This window comes from Neolamprologus multifasciatus, chromosome 19 (genome assembly GCF_963576455.1).
Source record: "Neolamprologus multifasciatus chromosome 19, fNeoMul1.2, whole genome shotgun sequence".
NCBI classification, from domain to species: Eukaryota; Metazoa; Chordata; class Actinopteri; order Cichliformes; family Cichlidae; genus Neolamprologus; species Neolamprologus multifasciatus.
In genome coordinates, this window is record NC_140457.1 from 13,814,522 (window position 1) to 13,829,109 (window position 14,588).

At 41.5% G+C, this 14,588-nt stretch overlaps 2 protein-coding genes across 2 annotated transcripts; both read right to left on the reverse strand.

The window, feature by feature from the left end:
• Window positions 1-447: 447 nt before the first annotated feature.
• On the reverse strand, window positions 448-6,292 carry LOC146496192 (transforming growth factor-beta receptor-associated protein 1). The gene is made up of 11 exons (XM_085143504.1): window positions 4,653-6,292; window positions 4,301-4,495; window positions 3,991-4,145; window positions 3,330-3,412; window positions 2,852-3,193; window positions 2,629-2,686; window positions 2,386-2,529; window positions 1,422-1,556; window positions 1,204-1,345; window positions 694-1,115; window positions 448-594 (listed from the first exon to the last, which is right to left on the reverse strand). Exons 1-11 carry the CDS (start codon window positions 5,335-5,337, stop codon window positions 451-453), a joined length of 2,505 nt encoding a protein of 834 aa, XP_084999630.1. The 5' UTR covers window positions 5,338-6,292; the 3' UTR covers window positions 448-450.
• An 11-nt stretch (window positions 6,293-6,303) lies between these two features.
• On the reverse strand, window positions 6,304-8,509 carry fhl5 (four and a half LIM domains 5). Its single transcript, XM_085143506.1, has 6 exons — window positions 8,397-8,509; window positions 8,021-8,200; window positions 7,674-7,848; window positions 7,098-7,267; window positions 6,737-6,923; window positions 6,304-6,593 (listed from the first exon to the last, which is right to left on the reverse strand). Exons 2-6 carry the CDS (start codon window positions 8,180-8,182, stop codon window positions 6,442-6,444), a joined length of 846 nt encoding a protein of 281 aa, XP_084999632.1. The 5' UTR covers window positions 8,183-8,200; window positions 8,397-8,509; the 3' UTR covers window positions 6,304-6,441.
• Window positions 8,510-14,588: the final 6,079 nt, after the last annotated feature.

Consider the following 14,588-nt stretch of genomic DNA (forward strand, 5'->3'; position numbering starts at 1 on the left):
AAGTCTCTCACGTGCAGCCTCTCGGTTGTTGACTGTCTATTTCCAGCTCTGTGTAGACAAATATACACAGTGGAAACCATGATGGCAGGGATGTATATATACAGCAGTGGAGGACGGCCATATTCCTTCTGGTCATCAGGGTGACCACAGGTGGTTTCCATGTAAAATACCACTGTCTGATCAGTGAATATAGACCCCTGAGGGTTTTTCCCAACTGACTTTATTGCTCTTGCTGTCTACAATCTGTCTAAAAATGGTTGCCTTCAAAAACTGCATTGCTTGTTCTTTTCCAGTTTGAATTTTTAAAATCTTAGTAGCAAAGTTGTCCTTGACTTTGATTCTGGTAGAGTCTGGCTCTATGATCAGATCAATCATCAGGTTGGAAGCAGAAATGTAAAAAATGAATGAGATTCTTAGAAGTCCAGTGAGAAAAAAAGTCTGAGTCCGTTGTTATAATGCAGAGTAGCCCATGCAGCTTATGTGCACCACCTCACCTCGCAGGTTACGGACAAAGTGTGGTTCTGTAAGTTCTCTCTGGCAAACTCTACATTTCTGCTGCTTGTCCACTCTGAACTTTGTTTTTGAGGCCTGCATCTGCAGACGAGAGAGTAACAGTGCAACAGGGCTCATAAAGAAAAAGGAGAAATTCAGTGTTCACTGCAGGAAAAATGTGAACTGTATCATTAAACTCACCCAAGTGACCTTGTGCCTCAGGAGCTCCGCCCGGGCAAGAGCCTGTTGCAATCTCACCATCTGCCTCTGGTGGAAGGTTTCCCTGAGGGATACGACTAAAAACTGAGAGACCAGTTGAACAGACCAGGACTCAGGAAGGAGCTGGAGTACCTTCTCCAGTGCAAAAACGTGAGGTTGGCTGTTAAGAAGATCCACAGCTGCGTCTGTGAGATCCTTGGAGCTCAGGTAGATTTGGAGAAGAGTGAGCAGGAGGACCTCCCTGAATTGTGAATCCTGGACCTGGGCTGCCCTGCAGCAGTAGGCCTCTGCAGCCTGGAGGTCTTTCTCCTCGTGTACAAGCATCTGCAGTGCTTGGTAGTGTTCACCAGACCTACCAAGGAGAATGGCCTTTTCTGGGTGTAGGGTTGTTGACTTTACTCTGTCTGCAATGAGTTAAAAATCATGACTTTTACTTTAACTTGCTGCTAATTCCACAATGATTTATTTTAATACGCACACTAATTCACACACCATACACTGTGGAGATGTTATAGAATTTGGACTCCCATAGCAGCTGCTGCAGCTTCCCTCTGGTCACCCTTACTCTTTCATCTTCCTTTTGCAGCATCTGAGTAACATATGCCAGGGCCAGACGGTTGTGATGGCTCTCTTCCTGGGGGCAGATTACATCAATCATGTCTGCGCATTTAATTTAGGTTATTAGATTAAGGAGCTGTTGGTGTACCCACCTCGCTACTTAAATCATGGATCAAGTACTCAAGATAGAAAATCAATGCCAGTGGAAACGTCTCCAAGAATGTGAGGACATCTTGTGTTTCAAATTGACCATCTGGTGGGCGCTTGATGAAAATCTGCACACCTGTCTTTATCAAATAAAGTAAAATGTATTTAATCACTACAAATTGGTTTATAAGGCAATTTCTACAAAAAGGGTGGTGCCATTTAGAGCCGTTGACGTATACAGTCGCAGATACATTTATATTCCGATAATCTTATGGGATTTATCGGCATTTAAAACAAGAATTTAAACATAAAAAAACCTCTGGCTCTGCCACTGACTTTATGTTTGACAAATTGCTGCCATATGAGCACACAGTGGCCCTTGGTTTTTCAATCATATCTGCCACACCCTCATCAACTTCAGTTTCATTAAAACAAGACGATGACAGCCAAAATTATCAGCTCAAGGCTTCAAAACAGGAGTACATAAATCACTGGTTGATGTCCACATATACAGTATATGGTTTATGTAGACCAGAGACAGATTAAAGGAAAAAAACACCTCACTGTTTCTTAGTAAAGCATGGGAGTGGGACCATGAATCACTTTAGCAGCTTTAATGCACTTTACCATTTATTTATTTAGCATTCCTCAGACTCTGATGGAGGGATGGAATATGATTCTTTCTAAAGATAACCCCTCATTTGGTATTTTGATGATAGTGGTTCAATGCACTACCAAACCTTAAAGGTCACTGCAGGTGATTCAGACAGTTTCATATGTATTTAACCATTGAGTGACTCTACTGCAGATGAGGGTATCAACATCCTGGAAGAAGCCATTCCACCAATCAGACAAAGCAATTCAGATTTTCCTTTAATTTGTCACTTTTATGTGTGTGCAATACATAGTTATATTGTACAACTCTGCCCTCTGCAGTTTGGTAGTGAGCGTGAAAAATGAAAAAGGCACCTCTTGGTTTCTTTGTAAAGTCCAATCTGCAAATGCCCACACGGTGTCTTTGTCTCTTAGCTGACTGAGAGTCGCCACGATGTGTCCATATACATCTGAGCAGGAACAATCTTTACACAAGCCATCTGTAATCTTCACCCAAGTCTGGAAGAATACAACCAGTTAAAATACACTGCTTTCATACATCAAGTTTGTGTGAACATATGTGATGTTTTTTTTGGATTGGGGGGGGGGGGGGTGTACCTTTACTGCATCAGTGTGCAGCCCGTGGCTTTCGTAGAGGGAACCTAAAGCAAAAAATCTGTAAAACAAAACAAAACAGAAGAAGTCAAAATGATTCTCAAAAAGTAAATTATCAGAAATAAATAATCTAAAATCAAAAGCATGGTTGTGTCCTAAGCAAAATATTCAGATTTATAGGTGTGATTTCAGATCATTTGTATAACTAATAATGATTCATTTTCACCTGTGGTGTTGCTCCAGAACAGGGACACAGAGGTCCAGACTGCACTTACTGGGAAAAGCAACAAGCTGTTGGAGTTTTTCATCATCGTTCATTTCTACATACAGCCTCAGGAGGGTGCTGTCCACTTCCTTACTGCACTTCAGGCCTCTCTCTGTCCCCCTTGCTGCTCTGAGAAAATCTCCCAGGAAGGCCAGGTAATGATGAAATTTGTTTCTGTCCTCCTTCTTGAGCAGCTGGAGATCTCTGCCCTTGTTTATTTGATCAAGATGAGATTGAAAGTCCTCGCTGAGACACATATCCGGGTACAGGCGGATGATTTCTCTCGGGTCCAGCTCACCTTTACTGTTCAAGTGGGTAATAGGTATACATTTTTTCATATGGAAGAAGCAGAAAGTACACATCTTTAAAGCAGTATTCTCAGATTTATTTAGCATGTATTTTGGAGTGTTTTGTTACGGGAGAGGGAGTTTGGTCTCACATGAATAGATCTTTGGCTTGGGAAAAACCCTCCTGGTAAAAATGAGCAAATCCAGCCAGGCAAGTGATGGCCTTCTGTAGCTCCTGCGAGGGGAAAATAGTCTTATTTTTAAACCAGGCACATATTGTATGAGCATATTTAACGCAACAATATGTGAACTGAAATTACTGAGGCAGAAGACACTGTGACTCTCTTGAGGCTAAAATTACAAAATTAAATTTACACTTCAAGAAAAACAAGTAGCAGAAAAATGGGAAATGTCTATGATTCATGATTGTGTTAATTAGCCTCTTCATCTTTAACCTGTAAGCTGAGATGTGGCACAGATTACGCTAAAAGTCAAACGCTGTAAATCTGCTGTCTTCAGTTTCATTCATCGATATCGAATATACCTGCGTATACTCTCTGTAAGGTAACAAGTCTATGCTTTGACAGTCTGATCAATGGTAAATTCAAACCATATTATGCATTGCCGGTTGGGTTTGTAATGCATGAATCTGAAAGTCAATATCATTGTACAAAGCAGCCGGAGCTACAGCAGCACACAAGCAGGCAGCAAAAGTAAAAGATTTGGAGGCTACCTGATAACGCCAAAGCTATATTTTTAAATCAGTGTGATGTGAGTTTGCATCCTTCAGTGTGCCTATAAATTCTGTTTCACCTTGTATGAGTCAAGTGGATGACGGCTTTGAGCCCCTTCCAGCAGCAATAAGGCCTCCTCAACCCTTTGGTGCCTTACAAGTGCCTGGATCTGCTCTTCGAATGGCACCAGGCTCAGGCTGAAAATGTCTCTCTCTGTGAACACTAACACACCATCTGAGGGGACATTTGCTTTTGGTTTTTAGAAACTCTCAGAAGGTGCAAGAACGACGGACTATATTTGAGCAAACTGAGACAAACATGACTACGTCTTTTAAAAACAAAAGCATGCTCTTTGCGATCAGATGAGAAACTGATGTCGCCTGATTTACCTGAAGTGGAAAGTAGACCCCTTGCTCCAGTGAGACTCACAGTCTGTTTGCGTTGCTGATCCAACATGCTGTAAACAGACAACAGTTCGGGCTGCAGGCTTAGGACGTAAGGGAAACATGCCCTGGCTGCCAGCACCTCCTGAGGCCACTGCAGGGGAGGGCGCTGGCATATCCCTGTCTTCATCACAAACATGCCTGAGGGATGAGAATGGAGAAATGATATCTTGGCAAAATAAATATCCTCTGGCTAGATGGATTAATGACTTATGAGTGATATGAAATGAGCTGTTTTAGAAGCTAAGAATAATGGCACATGAATGTAAAGCCTGTTGGATATTTTGGCAGCTCTTACCCAAAAATTCGGGCCCATTCAGGAGGAATTCTCCTTCTCCCAGTGAGGTAACGATAACATGCTGCCTGCTATGATTATGAGGAAAGAGCTCCTCACAGCTCCCAGTCTGAATATCACAGAGGAGGTACCTGTCACTGGTGGCAAGACACAGAGTTGCACCATCCACCGCCAAGGCCACAGGGTCTTGGAGCACAGAGACTTCCTTTACAACCTCCCACCTGTCCACTCCCACCACATGGATCCGGAGCACTTTCCTGCGGCTGGAAGACGTCACCATCTGCACACACGTCCCCTCCGATGCGAGCAATGAGTCGCACACCTCAAACAAAGACACTTGCTGGATCTTCTTCAGAGCAGGAACAGGCTCTAAGGAAAACATGTTGAGGGCAGTAATGCTCCGGTCCCACAGGACCAGCAGATGGTTGAAAAGTGGGACTGCCCTCAGTTGATTTACAGAGTTGCTTGAGCCTAGTTTTCTTGCCCTACCTTCTCTGATTTTGGTCAGGCCAGGGCTATTGTCTCCATTTGTGCTGCTTGTCAGAATGAGGTGTTGGACTGTTGCATCTTTAGTCCCTATGTAAACATTTTGGTCATAGCACTCAAGGCACTGGATGCAGGATTTGTCCTCTTTCGAGACTGCTCGTTTTTCATATATGTGAGCTTCTCTGAAGGCACTAAAAGCCATTGCAAAAAAGTATTAATGTTGAATAATGGGATGCAGTTCAAGCAGAAGAAAAAGGAGTTCTTTCAAAAGTCACTGATATATGCTTAAATCAAAGCTAAACACAGTAAAATGTTCCTACCTCTCTGTTGTCCAACCTTCCTCTAATTCCTCTACAAGTTTATGAAGTGTAAAAAAGTTACAACTCCCCCCATGTGACTATATCCTGACAGGAAATCTATGTCAGCATTTTTTACCGCTCATCCTGCCATGTGAGGACACTTACACAACTCATCCAACAGCCTCACCAAGAAAACAAACTTTTACAAGTTCATGGTGAAGAAGATGGATATTTTTGAGGTGGCCACAGTTATGGCTTCTTGTGTTCTTGGTATGCGCGTAGGGCTGAAGCGGTCACTTTGGTCAGTGGATAATGGACAAGCAGAAGCAATCTGCTGATTGTGGTTTGTTTGAGTTTGTTTACAACGTCCGTGAGATGGGTGTGATGAGGTCAAGAGGCAACAGAAACACAGCAAGGGGGATTGTTTTATAGCAATGATTGCCCCAAAGATGACTGAGAGAAGACACTGTGGTCATAAAAACAGAAAAAAAAAACCTACCACCGCAGCTATATCTGTTACAGTAAACTTTGTGCCCTCTGTCCTCACTATGGAATTTGAGTTAAATATACAAAAGGCCCGGAGCAGATTAAGTTATGATGAGATGAACAAAAGCAGTACTAAAAAAGGATCTATATGGCAAGACATATTTCACCTGAGGCAAATCCAAAAATCATGCATCATTTATTGTTTCTTTAGTGTGGATACATTTATATCTAGGCACAACAGATGTACAATAAACTGCATCAGACAGCTAATGATTGTTTTGTCATCAAGAAAAACATACATGCCAGATTAACTTTAAAATCTGTGTGTGGGTGTGTGTGAGTGACATACAAGAGATAATGTTTTCTTTTAAAAAAAAAACAAACACACCAAAATAATGACACTTGAAGGCTTTTTATGTGCAAGGCATTCTTGTGTGAGACTTTCGTAGATCCACAGTATTTCTATCAGACAGCAGGTGTTGTTGTCATTTGGGTAGAGCTGTGATCCTGGCATGTAAAGGTCATTTGTCCCTCCCGCAGTCAGTGCACAAAATGTTGTCACGCTGGGTGAGGAAGCCACGTCCCACCAGTGACACAGAGCACTGCATGCAGGTGAAACACTCACTGTGCCACTGGCGTTCCTCAAAGGAGATGTACTTGGCTCCTGCCAGACCTGCACGCATCAGAGAGCCATGCATTCATGTCAATGTAAAATCATCACCTTGTGTTGCTAACGCTCCCTCGACAACACAGACTTAAAAGCTTAAATGTGAGGAGCAGAGCACTTGCTTGGTATTAGATTAAATGAAAACTCACTAGTAATGGGCTTGGTGCAGCCCACACACTTCTTTGCGTATAGGTTGCTGAAGCACTCCAGGCAGTAGGGGTAATTTTCTCTGGTGGTGAAGCGCTGGCCTGACAGCTGCTTTCTGCATCCAATGCACAGAAAACACTCACGGTGCCAGGGCTTCTCTTGGTAGGTCACTCCACCTGTTGTGATGGCCTAGAAGAAGCACAAGCAAGAGAAATAGAGCGCTCAGCAAAAAGAGATATACAGTGCTATTCTCATTTCTTCCCTTTATTCTCCTCCCTGCAGTGTGACTAACACAAAAATGCCAGAGTCAGGGGGATTTACTGTAGCACTCAATACACGTAATCCACTCAGCTGTAACCCTACCTTCTTACAAGCGGAGCACTGGTATGCAAACTGCTTCTCGAAGCAGGCCACACAGAAGTAACCGGTGTCTTTAGGGATGAAGGACTTGGTTCCTATTGGCTGCTGGCAGCGGTGACACAGGAAGCAGGTCTCATGCCAGCTGTTCCCCTTGTATTCCATTTTGCGGGAACCTGGCACACGGGACGAGAGCAGCTTAGTCAGCATATGGTCCCTCTATGACAGAAACACACCGTGGCCCAAAGCTGGCCTGCTTTATCTGCAGGGAGGGGATGATGCAACTGAAATAATCTTAGAAAGAATTTTAGGCAAAGGAAGAAATTCTAGTCTTTTGAACTCTTTTTTCCCCAATAAGAAATAAATGTGTGTAATAAAAAACATGACTATTTGTTGAATTTACATTTTTCCAGGCATATCTTTTGTTCATTGTAGCTTCAAAGTCAATACTTTAAGAGGTTTCACCAATTCATTGCTGCCTTATCCTTAAATTTTAGCCATAACCTCTGAATATATATTTAACACTATATTATGATCTAGCTTTCAGGTGACATTATCCAGCACCATCATCACTGCATGTACCTGGCATGATGGTTTTCTTGCAGGTGGTACACTTGGAGGAGTAATCCTGTGCATGGCACTCAGTGCAGAGCAACAAATCATCCTTGGCGGCAAAGGCCTTTTCCACTAGAGGGCGGCTGCACTTGCCACACTTGAAGCACTGCTCGTGCCAGTGACGATCCTTATAGGAGAGATCCTGCAAATATTTTGCATGTGATTATTATTGATGTTCTGTAAGGCTCATGGTTCATTTAACAGCTCTAAAACTGAAATCCTTCCACATTTCTCATCTACAGACTCAAACCACTAACCTCACATTCTCATCTCGCACTACACTATTCTCACTGTCTACACTGTTGCTTCCTTACCTTGCAGTTACAGCCGATTGGTAAGGAGCATGCCTCACAGTTGTTAGCGAACAAGTTCTCGTAGCACTTAGTGCAGTACTGCGTGTCCTCTTTCATTATGTACTTCTTTCCCAGCAGGGAGTCTTTGCAGTAATGGCAGTCTAAACGCTCGCTGGTGGGCATCTTATTTGCTTTTCTTAGCTGCAGGTCAAAGAGAGCAGAAGGAGAAAAAAAATGAACAATAAGGAAGAACAGGAGAGATAGGGAAAAGTAATAATAGTCCAGGCAATTTATCCTCTTTCTCATCAAGCAAGTAAAGAGGACAAGCAATTTCCCCTTCTTTCAAAAATAATTTAAAGGGAAAAAAACAACAGTGTTGTATTAAAGAGTTCTCTACCTCAGTTGATTCAGGGTGAGGATGAGACTGAAGCCAGAGACTGCAGAGGCACAGGGATGAGGCAGGGATGAAAAGGGGTCAGGCAGGATTATGGGGTATCCACTAGGGGGGCTCTTCTATAAATACAGGCCCTCTTATTAGCAGTGATCTCAGGGGAGAATGGACATACTTCACTGCATCGTTCTGCACCTTTTAAGGGAGTTGATGGTGCGCTGATCTCTAAGCCTTTGGACTGATTTATTCTTTGTTGTCTCATCCCCCGAATGCAAAAAAGCAGAGAGATTTGCAACTTTAGCACAAGAAGATTACTGTTGGGAAACATGACTGACCACCATATAAATAATGTAAGGCTTCCAAATCAGTTTCACATGTATACAGACAGTACATTAAAAGAGAAGATTTGAGCTTGAAAATGCTAAATCTTTTCGACACTATTATCAGCTTGGACAGTGGTACCACAGCAGAGATAGTTAGTCATTTGGATGCTGTAACATGTCTGGACACACTTGTGGCCTTTGTCAGTGCCTCCTACACACACAAGCAGTTGCAGATGGCTTATGAGAAGTAGTTGCCAGCAGCTTTGTGACTGCCAGGTACTGAACTATATTGCCAGGACCTCTCAGTGGCTATTGAGAGCATCTTGGCAGCACTTCAGAAGGGTGAAGCTGCGTGCTTGTGGGCCTTCAATCCATCCCCAGCAAAATAAGAGAGGAGGAGCAGTAATGACAGTTTAAATGGCGACCATCCTGCTAATAGCGAGACTCTTGTTACTCTTCTCGTTCTTTCCTACCCGTTTAAACATTTAAATTCACCTCCGTCTTTGACTGACGGTTGACTAATTGCATTTGAATCATGGAACATATGCTCCGATCAGTTTTCCAAAGGATCAGGGGAGCAGACATCTTCATAAAAATAGCCTGGGAAGACCACCAGCCCGACCCACTGGTTTAATCCCTCACACACACACACACACACACACACACACACACACACACACACACACACACACACACACACACACACACACACACACACACACACACACACACACACACAGAGGAAGGTCAGTGACAGTGATGAGGCTGACAGGAATGCAGTTTTGTCTAGATGAACTCTATTCCCCTTTGTCTTCTCTCTACATTAACTCCAGTAGCACTCCTTGTGAAGAAATTCATCTAGAATTACACTCTGGTACTAAATCCATTTTGGGATCAGCAGATGATGCTGGTACATGGTTTTGCAGTGTATGTAGGCGGTATCTACAAACCTCTGAGGGATAATGTAACACCATGCTATTTTTTTTTTACCTACGCTATATGTGTTACGTTAGGCTTTAAGCACAAAATAACAATTTCATGTCAGTAATTCAGGCAGGTTTTTTGTAATATATATATATATATATATATATATATATATATATATATATTTTTTTTTTTTTTTTTTTTCTGATTTCAAGATATAGCATCCTTCAGGTTCTTCTTAATTCTAAGCAGATCCACTGGATTACACCAAGTTGTCTGGTGCTCTGGATTAAGTTATCACTGTATTGAATCCTTGTCTCCTGCTGCTCTTCATAGCAGTGGCTCCAAATCAAAAAGCCGCACAAAATGTAAACAAACCAAGCAACCCAACCGTAGGACCAGTGCGGCCACTGCGAAAGCTTCTAATCTTTGTTGCATTGCTTCTCTGTATGTCTGTCGTCATGTGACACGCAGGCAGGGAGGAGGTGACCTATATTCTCCAGCAAACAAAAACTCTTACTCCTCTCCCTGAGTGTGTTGCCATAATACGAAAACCATGAGAAATAAATTGCATGTCAACCGCCAGTGTTATTCATTGGATATTAAAGCGGAGATTATTGTTTATTGCAGCTCTATCTGATAATCTGTGCAGGCATGGTTGTGATTTTATTATCGTGGCTTTGATTTGTATCTGATGGGAAGCAGGTGCTGGTTGTTGTCTCTTGGATTATTAACTTCTAGAGCAGACAGCACCAACTCTGCCAAGCAAAAAGCTTGCTGATCTTGCATATTCCTTTTTGCCCACATAATCCTCTGAAGTCAGCTAGTGGGCAACTGCCAACAGATTTCTTATGTGGCCTGTCAAGCCCCAATAAATAGGCCTTTATTTGACCTGGACTCAGGTGTCCTCTTATCTTAATGTATTCAGGCTTTACAATAATCAAATGATCGCAGAGAAGAAGAGAAGCATTTACTTTGGTGGCTCCTTTGAGGTGGTGACTTGTTGTAGACTGAGACAGATCAACACGACACAGTTGCATCTCTCTGAAGCACAAAAGCCTCACTGCACCAAAGCTGACAGCTGGTTGGCATGGTGATGACAGCATAAGTGGGATCCATTAGATTGAGATGAGGAGCTGCCCCAGTAGTTAATAAGTGGACTCACAGAAAGCTGCCCTTTGAGCAGGCCTCTGTGCTTTTCTGCCATGTGGAGAGTCTGCTTTCAACACAATATTTCTAACTGAACAGGATAGCCACACTGGGGGGTTGCCGGGGGGAGGAAGATACAATCTACTAAGTCTACAATATCACAAAACATTACACCCCTTCAGGGAGGCCCCGTGAATGCCGGGGTAATGCCTTCACCAACTCTGCTCCTCAATCCCCACTCTAGTTCTCACCAAAGTGAGTCATGGTATGAGCAAGTGACAAGATGTGTTACAGAGCCAGAACTCTGATCGCATTACTAAAGAGGAGACAGAATTGTCACCTCTTAGGCATGTAGAGCCAGAGACTTTGTAGAAGAAGGACTTTGCTACAACCCATTGAAATGTTCTCTGATGACTTGCCTTATTTTGTAGTATTTGGATCAGCTGTAGGTAAAGTTAGCGTTTCACTTCGAATGACAGTGTAGCGCTGAATGTTAGAAATTTTGCAGGCATTTGGAAGTAAGTATTTAAATTCTAACATGCCTTCTAGAAAGCGTCTCTTCTTTCTTCTGTTTTCGGCAACACCGTCCTGTAATGGTAGCTTCATGCTTACTGAAAGACAAGCAGTGAAGCATAAATAAACAAGTGTAATGTAAACATGCTTCAGATTCTTAGACAATTATAAAAAAAAACCCTGCACACTCATTAGTGTGGTAGGAATTTAAATGTTTAAAAAAAAGCTGGTGGGAAATTTTGGAACTAATTAGGTTAATTGGCAACACATCAGTATTGGTATTGGGTGTTGGTATTGGGTATCTTAGAAAGGCATAGTTTCTCAAAAGTGGGCAGAGGTTCACCAGTCTACAAAAAACTGCATCTACAAATACAAAACAGTTATTGTCTAGACTGCATAATATCATCAAAATATTCTGGGAGAATCTTATGGAGAAATTCTCAGATTAAACATCTTCAGTTTTCTGTGTTTTATACAGTGAAAAATGTGGATTTGTGAGATTTCCTAATCACTATATTCTGTTTTTATTTACAGTTTACGCAGCTTCCTTTTTTGGAATTGGGGTTGTTAAAAAAAAAAAAACTAGGATAGAGGCTAGAAGAAAGATGAAAGGAAATGCAAAGTGCAAAGTGAGTGATAATAACCTCCAGGTTCATCGGTACAAGTCATCTCTGATTTGACCATTGTGAAATGTTCTGTATTGTGTGCAACAGAGCAAATGTGAAATCTACAGTTAAGGACAGTGACCCTTGTCTGTGGCACGGACAATCTCCCCACCACCGTCTGAACTTTCACATTAATCCCCAATTGACATGGATGGATTATTTCTGCCACTGATCTCAGCAACACGCACAAACTTATCCTACATGTTGACCTGTGGCGTTGAGTGGAGGTACTTGACAAAACTGTGTCAGCTCTGTGTGGTGTATTGGATGACTGGAAATACCAAAGTACCAGTGAGGATATGGGGTAACTAACAACAGCCAGAAGATTGATTTGTAACCACCACAACACTCTCTCGTCTCTCTCATCAATCAGCTATCAAGGCTTTTGGATGGCTATTTATACCGCCGCCTGTATTACATGGCAATGTAGAACAGTGTGGGCATTGAGTGTGGAAATGACATTTGATATAGATGCAAGAATGCACATTAGGTAGCATCCTGCAAAATATTTCAAGCCAAATGAGAATGTTGACACAATATTTATAAGTCAAATTTAAAGGAATAGTTAGGAAATAAGCTTATTTGCTTTCCTGCCAAGATGCAACTGATACAAATGTCATGTCTGCGTAAACGCTACGACACTACGGCAGCAGCTGTTTAGCCTAGCTTAGCTTAGCTTAGCATAGTTACAGGGGAAACAGCTGTATGGGGATTAAACAGGTATTTGTTTAACCCCATTTAAAATGGCTGTGCTGCTTTTATAGAGCTCAGCTTCACTACAAGAGTTTGTTTGTTTTCAATTTGTATGCTAAGTTATGCTGGCTAGCTGGGTTTATAATAATAATAATAATAATAATAATAATAATAATAATAATAATGTATACTTTATTAATCCCTTAGGGAAATTATTCCTCTGCATTTAACCCATTCACTCAGTGAAGCAGTGGGCAGCCACCAATACAGCGCCCAGGGAGCAGTGTGTAGGTACCTTGCTCATATAGAAGTAGATTTCCAAATGTGTAAAAGCAAGCATCATGTTTTTTCCAGATAGTTTTAGCATAATCCAGCCATCCTTTGTCATGTAATACATTATGATCGGGCATCTCTGGACAAAAGAAGAAAAAATCATTAATTTGTCCAAATCTTTATTTTCTTTTTGATACTATCAGACATATACAGTAAAATACAGCAGTTGCCAAGATACAACGATGGCGAAAAAAATGAACTGACTACTAACGGATTATTTCAGTGAACTGGCCTCAAATGGTACCTTCTGGAGAAACAACATCCCACCTAACCCCTAACACTACAGCGTTTTTTTTAGGGAAACCAGGTCATATAGCATCTAGAGAATTACTCTCTGGTGCAGCAGCAATCCACGAACAAATTTAAACAGGAGAATAGACAAGCTAAAGCTCCTTTTCTTTGTTTTTGTGCAAAAAAAAGAAAAGAAAGAAAAGCAAAGAGAGAGAACATGAAGGAGACAGAAGACACCCAAAAAACAGATAAAAAAAAAAAAACAATTCCTGTTTCAGTTCACTACATTGTTTAAATCCAGGGTCCACTATAACATTTGGAACCATACTCCATAAGAAAATAACTGGTTTTATTCTATTTTGCATCAGTGGACACATCAAGGATGAGGTGTAACGCTATATTTAAAAAATAAATTTAAAAAAAAATTTGAGAATCACATTTTCCATATGAAGACACTTACTCCCAAATAACACTGTGATATGATGATTATACAACAACATAGATAACCTTGCAGCAAGCATGAAAACAGATCACATCTTTCACTGTTTTCTTCACATGGGAGCCAATTTCATTAGATCTTAGTTAATACTTACTTTACCCATATGTCAAAGTCTGCCCGAAACCCTGAAACAATATCAGTCTATATATCTGAAGTCATAAAGTGCAATGAGAGTGCATCACTCAAATAAATAGCCTAATCAAGTCGATATACTCTGTGCTCATTAACTTTCTGCTTAATGCAGTCAGTCAGAAATGACAAATTTGTGTGGGAGTTTCATATTGCAGTACAATGGCTCTGTGCTGTGCTATCATCATCATCCACATGGAATCCAAAACACTGTAACAAAAATACAAGAGACAATAAACAATTCACAGCAATATTAATTAGCAACCTTCCTCTCACATAACAGTGACACCTTCTGTCGGATACCACCAGGGTAAAGATCTCGAATTCAAATCTACAAATGCATAATGACCATCTGTCTGATGGTGCGTGCCTGGAGACGTTGGAAATTCGAATTTTAGAGTTCCCAGTCGGAATTTGAATCTGGAGCACCTCCTCAAGTAAAATTTCCCTCTCAGATAGTTGGAGCAGCCCATGTAGACCGAAACTAAGGGTCCATGATGGCTGCACTAAATGTACACAGTAGTAACATTTTAAACTTTTAATCTGTACTGCCACTATTGTATATTTGTGACTTACTAAATAAGCCATGAATGTCTTTTTTAAGCACAAAAAGCAATTATTATGTTATATTGCTTGTGATACCTGAATGACTCTACCTTGCTATGGACAAAAACAAATGCTGTTTTTCGTACACACTAACTTGGGAGTGAAGTCACTCCTGATCTCGACATCTGAGTTC

Excerpts from the sequence above, each read along its gene's own strand:
- LOC146496192 (XM_085143504.1), bottom strand. The coding sequence starts at position 5,337 with ATGGCTTTTAGTGCCTTCAGAGAAGCTCACATATATGAAAAACGAGCA. Across the intron at positions 4,146-4,300 it reads GGGTCTACTTTCCACTTCAG|ATGGTGTGTTAGTGTTCACA; the intron begins GTAAATCAGGCG and ends ATGTCCCCTCAG. Across the intron at positions 1,557-2,385 it reads CTTTACAAAGAAACCAAGAG|ACAGGTGTGCAGATTTTCAT; the intron begins GTGCCTTTTTCA and ends TATTTGATAAAG.
- fhl5 (XM_085143506.1), bottom strand. The coding sequence starts at position 8,182 with ATGCCCACCAGCGAGCGTTTAGACTGCCATTACTGCAAAGACTCCCTG. Across the intron at positions 7,268-7,673 it reads CAAGAAAACCATCATGCCAG|GTTCCCGCAAAATGGAATAC; the intron begins GTACATGCAGTG and ends CCCGTGTGCCAG. Across the intron at positions 6,594-6,736 it reads CTGCACCAAGCCCATTACTA|GTCTGGCAGGAGCCAAGTAC; the intron begins GTGAGTTTTCAT and ends TGATGCGTGCAG.